At 40.7% G+C, this 11,033-nt stretch overlaps 1 protein-coding gene across 1 annotated transcript in view; it reads right to left on the reverse strand.

Annotated features, from left to right (window-relative positions):
* The window catches only part of EIF3B (eukaryotic translation initiation factor 3, subunit B), a gene marked incomplete at its 5' end in the record, with an annotated part of 13,542 nt that extends 4,457 nt beyond the window's left edge, over positions 1–9,085 (reverse strand). The window contains 13 exons of the mRNA XM_010140100.1: positions 26–164; positions 992–1,070; positions 1,552–1,674; positions 2,086–2,158; positions 2,719–2,929; positions 3,728–3,774; positions 4,307–4,373; positions 4,481–4,612; positions 5,510–5,667; positions 6,589–6,717; positions 7,349–7,406; positions 7,493–7,612; positions 8,893–9,085. Of these exons, the coding sequence (XP_010138402.1) occupies positions 26–164; positions 992–1,070; positions 1,552–1,674; positions 2,086–2,158; positions 2,719–2,929; positions 3,728–3,774; positions 4,307–4,373; positions 4,481–4,612; positions 5,510–5,667; positions 6,589–6,717; positions 7,349–7,406; positions 7,493–7,612; positions 8,893–9,085 (1,529 nt within the window). The remainder of the gene's footprint in view (positions 1–25; positions 165–991; positions 1,071–1,551; positions 1,675–2,085; positions 2,159–2,718; positions 2,930–3,727; positions 3,775–4,306; positions 4,374–4,480; positions 4,613–5,509; positions 5,668–6,588; positions 6,718–7,348; positions 7,407–7,492; positions 7,613–8,892) is intronic.
* Between the last annotated feature and the right edge of the window lie 1,948 nt (positions 9,086–11,033).

Genomic DNA, 11,033 nt, shown 5'->3' on the forward strand with positions numbered 1-11,033 from the left:
CAGCGGCAAAAAAAGGCATTAGTACCTTGTGGCTCCACCAAGACACAGAAGTCACAATGTATCTGCCTGTAGGATCCCACTCCACATCCGAAGCTGTGTAGTGCTCAGCAATATTCATCATGGTGCAGTCAGATGTATCAACAAATGCTAAGGCACCGTTCATGCTGCAAAGACAAGACATGACAGGTTGTTTTTACACACTTGTAGAGCCTGTTGGGTTTTTTTAAAAGCATTTCACAAGGTGCATCTTTACAGCTCCTCACTACAAAAATAAATTTTCACAGCAACCAAGAGACCAGCTCATACCAGTCTCTGTGGCTGGAAAGTAATGCGATGAACAAAAATCCAAGAATGATGCTTTTGTTTCTATGTTCAGTGACCTTCAACCCATTTTATTTCTGTTCTTAAAGTCATATACTATAGTGAAAACATACTATAGGCAAGTTACAGCCAAGTTTAACAACCACTATGCTTAGAGGTATTTCAGCAGTGAAGAGAAGATTAAGGAAAAAAAATACATTTGAGATGAGCAGCAGTGCTTGTCTGGGAAATGCTACTTAACTCTTTAATAAAAAGCATTTTCACTTCCTCCAGCATGAAACTTTCCTGATAACTGTTACAAACCAGCTCTGCCAGTAAGAGTTACTGCCCATGAGGAGGCACAAGGCTATGACAAGTGCATTGTAAGAGCCACACGCACAGTGCAACCTGGATTAGTTGAGTCAGTATTTAACAGCTGAAGAGTGCTTCTAAATACCCATTTTTTCTGTTAAAACATGCATTCTTCATTTGATGGGGCAAAAATAGCAAGTTAAAGTTATGAAGGACTAAGCTACATCATGAAATTACATCTCTTCTTTTCCTTTGCATTTGCCGAGCTGTATTGGGATTACGTAGTAATGCAACATTCATGGAGATACCAAAAGCTTCCTGATGAGACACTCCAGTCTTTTTCCTGCTTAAAATGAATGGGGTGTTCAGAAACACTTACCTTCTGAGGCCAGCCAACACTACAAATTGCCCTTGAGGACTCCAGAATATCGTGTTTGCCTGCTGTTTGTCAAATGTTTCTGGAAAGAAACAAGACAAATTCAGAGAAATCTCTCAATCTAACTCTATCCAGTCCTCAGAAGACATTTCTGTACTCTGCAAGCAAGTTGTAACAACAGCCCTGAGCTCTACACTTGCAGAGACAGATCCCAGAAGCACCAGAACATCCAAAGCTAGCAGGAGAGAGACAAGATCAGATGATCCCAACATGCAATCTGGAACTAAATTTTACTGAAGTGAGCCAAGTCTGTGCTATCACCTCACATGAACATCCCAGGGCCACCAAACTGTTCTGGCTTGTAGGCCTTCTATTCCCAGACACTGGAATGATTCAAAGTGACAACAGTTTACCTGTCACCCAATTTCTAGAATACGATGCCAGACTTAGCACCTATCGCCACACTATCCACCACAAACAGCCATGATTTTTAGTCTACTGCATCTATTGTCATGCAAGAATGCTCAGTACCTTCACTTCCCACTTGTTTTTCAGTCACTTACTTATGAGTTCTATTTTCCCATTGTTTTTAACATGGTAAAAGGAAACGGAAATTCGTGGTGTCTCTCCATGCAACACAGCAAATTTGCTTCCATTTGGTTCCCAAGCAAAGGCTATGATGCTTTCTGTAACAAGAGGCGTCAAAACTCTGTCAAGGGCAAGCAGTTACCAAAGAAAACCAAGATGCTCAAGAGAAGGACCATACACCTTGCCATACAGACTATCTTTTAAAACACAGCTTCATAAAACAAAAGGAGGGAGTTACGAGAAACATGTCAGTCAAACAACAGCTCCAAAATCTCCCATTTTCTACAAAATACACTCATGTAATCTTTATTAATAAAATAAATTTTCAGTGCTGTCACAAGCATGAAGAGCAACAAAAGTTTTGATTTCTCATTTTTACATGAGACTCCCTGCAACACGAATCTAAAGAGTTAACTTCCTAATTATGTCACATGTTGACAGGAAATAAGAAACACGCAAGTGCCTGCTCGAAAGTTAAAGATCAGAAGTAAGGAAGTACTTGGCATTACCTTTCATTTCCACCACATCCACTGGCACCTGTTTCTCTCTCATTCGGAATATTTCAAAGTTGGTCACTACCCCCTGTGAAGGCCAAAAGCAGCTTGTTACCCAGAACAGAAACGGTTGAGCAAACTTATCACTAAGCATAGAAGGACAAGTACACAACCAGCCTGTCAGGACACAGGATGAGAGAGAGTCAAGGTCTGTTTCTTTACTGAGAGCAGATAAATGCAGCGTGCCTCATTACCGAACACATTCTAACTTTCCCTGCTATGACAAAGAATAACCGAGGAATTGTACAAAAGCATTTGTTTCTTTTCAGACAGAAAAAGAAATTCAATCAAGACAGATAAACTTATGACACATGCTGCAGCACAACCTAGGGCTGTTCAGCAACTGCTTAACGGTGAGCAGGAAGAGGTGAGGCATACCGCTCTTGTCCAAGATGCCACTAAAAGCAAAGCAAATCTTGCATGTAAACAATATAAATTTTGTTCTCCACGTGCCTCAAATTCAAGTGGAAAAATAGCTTTAGCATAATGCAATTTACACCATCTATATTAAAAGACAGTACTGAAAGAAAACAAGGTGTTGGCATGAGACAGAACCAATATTTATTAATACAATCAGAATCCACACACCTGTGTGCCTTTGGGAGTCCTGTCTACCTTCACACACAGGTAATCCCCATTCTTCTGCCAGTGTAGTTTACAATCTACGACGTTGAATAAATTCCGCACACGGATTTCTTGTCTAGAAGGCAGCTGCATCAAAGTCACTCTTGCTGGGATGTCTTTGTCCTCAGGCACCCAGAAAGCAATTATGTTACCACCTGGAGACCAGGAGAAGTCTCTGCAGGAAGGAAGTTAAAAATAGGCCACTTTAATTTTTAGTTAGAGCTATTACAAGCATATTTTCATCGTTGTATCTGAAAGCTACAGACAGATATCAACTCTTGACAGTAACGACAGAAACAGACAGGCAACTGCGGACGGATTTAATAACCTTACATATATCATACCAAAGCAGTTTTTAAAATGCTGTTTGAACTTACGACATGACCAGTGTTATTAAACCAGTACATTTTACTGAAGAGTAGGGGTTACAGCCAGTGTAACCACCAGAGATCTAGGAAAGAGGCTGATGAAACCAATGAGCTATAAACCACTGTGAATTCACACTGGAGACAATTTTCTCGCACCTGCATACACTTCATTTTCTTGTTGCTTTACACAGAAGAACTGCAAAATCTCTCCCAGGAGTCAGGGTCTACCGTGCTGACACACACAAAACCACACCTGTTCCCTGCCACAGACAGCACGCTGGTTTAACCCAGCAAACAAAAATCTTACCAGGGAGATACTCCCCAATAAACCGCACTCCAGGTTGGTTTTGCAGACAAGGAACAGGACTTCCAAGCTAGACCCTGTCTTAAGCAGGGCCACAAAGAGGATTTCAAAGTATACAAGATGCCAACTGCGGGTAGGGGAATTTTCCATTCCTTTCTGCCAGTCTGTCTAGGTTGCCCACTTCAGCATGTTGAGGCCACGTGCTCTAGCCACCAGTCTAAAGATCCTCTCATCATAACGAAGCCTCAGACAAAGATTCCAGCACAGGAGAGCAGTAACTTTTACAAAGGAACAGACGCACCTTATCCCAGTGATTTTCAAGCTTTTTTTGTCCAACAACCCCATAGACTGAAAGAAGAGAAAGATGGGAATTTTCAAATTAGTAACTGTCTTACATTTACACACATACCTTCTACTCTTATTATCAGAGCACATAAACTACCAGAAACTGTACAGTTTTCAGTAGTATCCCTATTTTTCATTGTGAATACCACAACTACAAATAAAACAAAAATTCCTGTATGGAATTAAAGAGTACAGCAGCCTGAATTATAATAAGAAAGCAAACCAGACTGGATCAGTGTGTTTTGGCTACAATGGCACTCAGCTGCTACCGAGAGCTGGGAGGCATCGCATAACCTTGATCCTATTGACTCTTAGTATATTGAGCTGTTTAATCCTTCTAGAAGTGTGGTGTGAAATTTGCTGTCAGATTCAGCTAAATTTTTTTAGCCAGGAAAGAACAAGAAAAGCAAATGTATTTCTCCCATTTCAAGCCCAGCTGCAAAGTGAATTATTAAAATGTATCCTTTAAAATAGATACCATGGGAAAGACTGACATTGTAAAGCAGTAAGTAATATGAAAAAAGCAAGAACCTACAGGTGTTTCATAGATGCTGAGAGTATCTGAAGTCATTCGAGCAAAGAATTTACCATCGTGACTCCATCTAAGCAAATAAAAAGAAAAAAACCAGAGTATTAGATAGGAACTGCTTTTTTATTAAGCAAAGCCTGGGTCTACTTCGCTCTACTTTAAATCTGTTTCTCAACCTACTTAAAAATAGGCCAGTGAGCTGAGTTTTCACAGTGGAATCCTCGCTTCTTCTGCCCAGTCAGAATATCCCAGATGATAATAGCCTGAGGGTCATCCTGCGTATCCATCAAAGGGCTGAAGGTCACTAAATACCTACAAAAGAAACAATTTCCCTACTGAAACTTCATCCAATACGCCAGTACACGTAGGTTTTCATCCAAATAATATGTAAACACAATGCACTTTCAAACAGCAGTTTCTCTAATGGGGTTTTTGGAGAGGAGGGAAAAATAAGAACAGTATGATAAAGGGAGAGAAAGCTTCCAAGACACAGTATCTCCCTGGCATCCCCCTGCCTGAAAACACTCTAGATTTACGTGCAAGTCTTCCCATACTGACACTACAAGGGAGGGGAACTCACCGAATACAAGGTTACCTACCATACAGCTTTGCCACAAGAACATCATTGCTTTCAAACCAAATATAAACCCACTGACCTCCGCCAACCAACTACAGACTTCTCCATTTAAAGATAAATAATCTCTCTTTAATACAATAAAACATAAAACCTAGTTGTTTCCAAATATGTTACTTGAAAACTAGTGAAACAAGATGCATCCTGAAGTTATTCTAGTCTTCTCTAAAGAGCTCTTTAATGTTAAAGAAGACTAAAAGAATTCATTTCAGTACTGCAGATCTGGAGGATGCTACTCAACTGAAAGTTTTCAGGGAACTAGAAATCTAATACTACAGACATCCCATCCAACTGAAGAGGAAAGAATACGGTCTTCTCCCTTGGGATAATGAAGTGTTTGAGGAGACTTGTCAGCTCAGCTTTGTAGACCAGATTACATGAAGTATCTTCCCTGAAGTCAAAGAAAAGTCAGTTTCAAAGCAAAAGTTTCCCTCATTCTGAGGATTTATACATGAAAAACACCACAAAGGAGAATGGAAGACCCCAACCACACAAGATTTGAAAGCACAGCAGACAGAACATGCATGTCCTTATGCTTTTGATCTCTTAGCCCAAACCAGTGTCACAGTCCATACCTTTCACAGGGCGAGAAGTCAATAAGCTGCACTCCCTGGTGACTAAACCTCTGAATCTGCTTGAACTTCTCTCCACCCCACAGCGCAATGCCCCTCTGATGAAAGGTGGCCAAGTAGGTGCCCTTTGGAGACCAGCGTACGTAGGTTTCTGTCCACCGCTGGATTGGAGAAAAAAAGTATACACAAAGGTTTAATTTCATGCTGGATCCAGAAGGGGAAAGAATTAATGTGTGGTTTGTAGCACCACTTTTTGCAAATTCATCTACTAAGTGAAGATCTCAGAATTAGTGTGGAGTTTAGTTTCATGCATGTAACACACAGTACTTATTCTTCAGACCGAAAACTGTCAGCTGAGACCCTTTCAACTTACTGATCATCAAAACCATCTTCCAGGTACAGTGACAGCTGTGGTATAGGAACAACTAACCCCACTGAACAGGCCTGGGTTTCCTTGTCCTTCAGCCCTGGTGAAAACACACTCTTCTCAGACACAGCATTTCAGATTTCTTAATAACACTACAGCCCTTGACCTTCAGCTTAGAGGCTTCAGCAATGCAGACCTTGGCCAGTGAACAAGGTGATGAGCAAAATTACTCATGAACCGACTTCTTTCTACTGCAGTGCATTATGGTTTTTAAAGAAAACGCTTCTGGGTACCAACAGTTCTCAGCAAGTCAACTGCCTGCAGCAGACAGGCAACTTGCTCTCCCTCTTAGACGCTATTGCCAAACAAGCTATTCCTCTTCAGCACCTCTGCGGTCAGCAGAAAAGCAAAAAGCGATCCGAAGCAGCATACTTCAGCAAAGACTCAGCTCTAATGAATGGCACCCCTCAAACTCAGACTTTGCATTTGCAGGTCTTTCTGAATCACCTGTAATATACAGATGAAGGCAACTAACCTAAGTGGCTAAGTCTAATTCTAAAGGATGTAATTTTACTGCTCCTCTTCAAAAGGAAGAGGAAAGTATTTCCCCATTGATGACAAAATATCTTTAAAGAAAAATTCAAAACCTGCAATGCCATAAAATGAACAAGACTGACAGTGGATCTGCAATGTACAGCACTTCCAGGACACTCACTGCTCTGTCCTCAATTTGAACAGGTTCCTTGATATCATTCCAAAAAATGGAGGTCCGGTCTCCCGACTCAAAGATCACACTGTACTGATCCCTGCAGTCGGGATCTTCCAACCAGTATCGGAGATTCCCCTAAGATAAGGAGAAGCAAAAAAATTACTAGTGAGTAAAAGGACAAGACAACAAGTTTCACAGCTTAATATCCAGCTGGCAGGTGGTCTCACATAGAGTGTGCAACTTTGGAGTCTTATCATTGCAAAGAAGTTTCTAAAGTGAAATTGAATAATACAAACTACTGGTGACTAGAAGCCAAGAGAACACACAATAAAAAGGTGAACCTTCAAGGTGGTGTGATGATGTTTAAAGCTTCTGGCCTAAAATAACTTAAGCAGTTTTCTGGTGGTTTTTTTTTTTTTTATAAAAACTATCCCTTCCTCCACATGTCATTTTACAAAGCTTGTGGAAACAGAGAAGTTTGCCTCAAGCACCTGAAATATATAGGATGCTTTCGAAATTCTGTTTTTCAAGGACTTGTGCAAAATCATTATTCTCTCTTACGTGTGCTACTACAAAGCAGAACCACTAAGTTCTTCCTGTCACTTCATGACAGCAAAACGAAGGAACAGGAGCACACGATCACTGGTGCTGCTTATAACATCATGAGTAGTACCACGTTTCAATTTTCACATGAACACTCCAGCGATGAAGTAATCATTTCAGATTATGCTGAATACTCCTTCCACTTTTAAAAAAAAATCCTTACCAAATCCTTAAAGGGCTGTTTCTCAGGGATTTCCCATTCATCACTGATTGTCATGTACCTGAAAGAGCAATTTGACTGGTTACACTGTGCAGGCGCTTTGGATGACAGTCCCAAAACCTACAGACACGCGACAGCTGCACTCACTTATCAAAGTCTGTGAAAAGGTTGACTCTGAAAGTGTGCTGTTTATCCAGTTTGTACCCATCTGCATTCTTCACAGCATCCACTGCATGGGACGGGGACATGTACTCCAGAAAGATGTACCTGCAGTGAAGGAAGACCAAAGTACAAAGTCATCACTGACAACATAACAGGCACATAATAAAAAATGAAATTAGTGAAATAAAAAGGGTGCGATGGGGATGAACTAAGAACGCAGCACAGAGTGTCTACAAAATAACATCTTGTCCTTAATCAGTTCGGGTCAAAAGCAATTAATCTCCATTTCGGCTTTGGGCACTTTTTAGCTGTATGGGCTTGACTGGGGTTAAACCAATCGTGCAGCCTGTTCACAGAAAGGGTAAGCGGTGAATGCAAGCTCAGTGCAACACCGAACAATGCGAGTGAGTAACCAGCAGGTTAAGTCTGCGGCTTTTCCCAGCTGAACGACAGATCACGTTCAGAAGTTGTAAATCTTGCTGTCACAGGCATCTCAAAGCACCACTTTTGTTTTTCCAGCTACAATAACTCAGCCTCCTTCTTGCCACTAATACTACAATCTAGATTGTAGCCCAGCAGTCTCCTGTTAAAACAGTGTCCAGCGCTGCCTCAAAGAGAGGTATGAACACAGAGAGAATAATTTTTTCAGACTGTTGGTACAGAACCAACAATCCACTCCGGAAAATCCACTTTTTTATGCTTTCTAAACTACGAATTCCTCCCAAACTCAGGAATATAAGCTACACCAGCACAGGCACAAGACTCAGTAAAACCCCGTATTTATCAGATAGATTTTTGCCTGGTGTCTCTCCCTAAAACTTTTGTTTCCTCTCTCTCTCTCCCTTCAGGTTTGATCATTCCTGGGTAGCTTTCTTCTCCATTTCAGATGCTGCAGTTAACCACGAACAGGGCTCAGAAGTTGACAAAGGGGAAAAGGGCCCTGGGAAGGGGCCTGTTGAATTTAAGAAAGTTGGAGTCATTAGTGTAAGCATAAGACTGACCATTTTGCAACGAACATACATCTAGCCACTGAGTTTTTAACTAAAATGAACCTTTAACCTATTTATTAGCCATGGTAGAAATCCTAACAACCCCCCTCATTTAGGACTGCACAGAAATTTGCCTTCCAAATCTAGCTAAACTGTTTCCATAATTAATGCCCCCCACACTGTAGCTTAATGAGCTATTAAGCTTCTCAGGTCCTCTGGGAACTTCTCCTTGTCACTGAGACTAGATGTCAGGACTGTACAGACTAAGGCAGAATAAAGATGAGTGTATCTACGAGGTCACCATAAACATTGGCCCTGAATTATTGACACTAACAATCAAGGGTAAGGCAGAGCTGCGTTTCAATCCTATTTCCAGTCGGTGTTATCATGTCTTACCCTTTTGTCTTCCCATCTGCTTCTGGATAAAATTCATTGATAATTTTACCAAATTTGGAAAATATTTTGTGGATGACATTCTTCAGTTTCTCGAGTCGGTCTGGTCCAACCTGGGGAACATTGTCCACGACGATTACCGAGTCGATTCCATCTGCTTCCTGCGGCCGATCTTTCAGCACATCACCAAGTAATTCTGCAATGAAAAGGCATTTAAGAAACTAAAACACCAGTCTATGCTGTTATGGAGGAAGACAAAGATGAAAAGAATAGTGATAGTAAGAGAACAGGAAGACTTCAAATTTCAGGAAATTTCAAGAATCATTTGAGAAACTTGGTTAGACTGTTTTATCAGAGATACAACTGAAATGAATACACTGCACTCCAACAGTCCTGCCTTGCTAAGAGGCACAATTACGCACGTTCTTGGCAGCTTTAAGCAGCAAACTCTTGAGTCCTAAGGAGATACATCACACCAAGGACATCAACACATGCCCTGTTCCCTCATTCCAGGAGTTGGAACTGCCTCACAAAGTCCTCAAAACTGAGGATAGGAGACAACTGTTAAGATTTACTACCCAAGCTCTGACCAGCAGCCTTGCTGTAATTATAGCCGGATGACTGATAAAAAGAAATGTAACACGCACCTCACTCCCAGATCACACAAGTTTTAGCACAATCTAAAACTATCTGCCATACTGGAAGCTCTGCATAGCTTAGCACCACTCTAATTATGTCTGAGAACTCACACTCTGTCTAAACCTTTAATTAAACACAAAAATGAAGGTCTAAGACAAGACTTGAAAAGCCATATTTAGGCATGCAGCAAGTGCAGACTAGCACACACCTTTTAATAGTCTGGATATTCTTCAACCATACTAATGCTCCTTTCCTAAATCGTCTTACAGATTTTCAGAGTACTACTGGTGGGATGGTTTGTTCACTTCCTGAAAAAAAATCTTTCTACAGGGAAGAGGTTGCTTACGTCATCGCTGCACAGAGGGGAGAACATTCAGATAGGCTATCATCTCACAGCTGCAGCTTGCACACAGCAGTAGGACAAGAATAGTTAAAAGGTACAAAGTACACCTGTAAGTTGTGCCCCAAATTGTTCTAGACATATCTAACTTTAAACTATATTTTTTCAAGTCAATTCTATTAGATTATTCCACATCCACCAATTAAACCCCACCAGTAACATAGGAATTTAAACATGCTTCTCAAACGAACTACCTAACTACAGCAACGTACTGACCTGTAGATCCAAGAGCCAGAAAAATTACAATGATTCAGTCCTCAATGGACTGAGCTAGAAGCGCTAAAGACAAGGATATCCGAACAATCTCTCAGGTAACTTTAAAACCCAAGGTTATGTTTAAACCTTTCCAGGAATAAAATCCCACACTACCCCTAGCGACGCTGTTCAAACATCCACTTTAACTCTCGTCTGGATCACTGACTGTTGCACAGTGTGATCAGCCCTGCAACTTATTAACACGATGGCATTACTGTGTTCTAAAGAAACATCAGATAGAAGTGGCGGATTACTTTGGGTTTATTGACTTTTTGTTTAGTTTTGTGTACTTAAATGGACCAGAATAGACATTCTGCTAACAAGAAAAGCCAAACGAGCCAAAATGATTGGGGAAGTTTCACATGTGCCATACAAATAGGAAAAATATACATGCCTATCTGCAGGAAGGTTTAAGCTTGCGTGAAGACCACTAGAAAATGCAAGACTAGAGAGAAAAAAGTGCAAGCCACTATAATTCTGAATTGGAATATAAAAATAAAATTTGGAGTGTCATACTACATATAGCAATCACAGACCTGGAAAAAAAACCCTAAACGTATAGAGAAACATTTAAAATGAGATTAAAAAGAATATTAGATGTGTTGGTATTTTGAAGCCATTTTTACAGAATTTTGCTGGGTTTGGATTTCTAGAAATTATTCTGCCCAGAAACAGCATCTCTAGCAGTGAAGAAATAAGCTTACCTTGAATTTCAAGCTACCAAAACCCCTTGGCCTTCTATAACTTCCAACTTTAACAGGCTGTTACAGGTGAAACTTTCCATGATTTGGGGCAATATGCTTCATAAAAGTTCATGCACACACAGATGCTATCCGCAAGATTAGGTAGC

This window comes from Buceros rhinoceros, unplaced genomic scaffold (assembly GCF_000710305.1).
Source record: "Buceros rhinoceros silvestris isolate BGI_N320 unplaced genomic scaffold, ASM71030v1 scaffold5627, whole genome shotgun sequence".
NCBI classification, from domain to species: Eukaryota; Metazoa; Chordata; class Aves; order Bucerotiformes; family Bucerotidae; genus Buceros; species Buceros rhinoceros.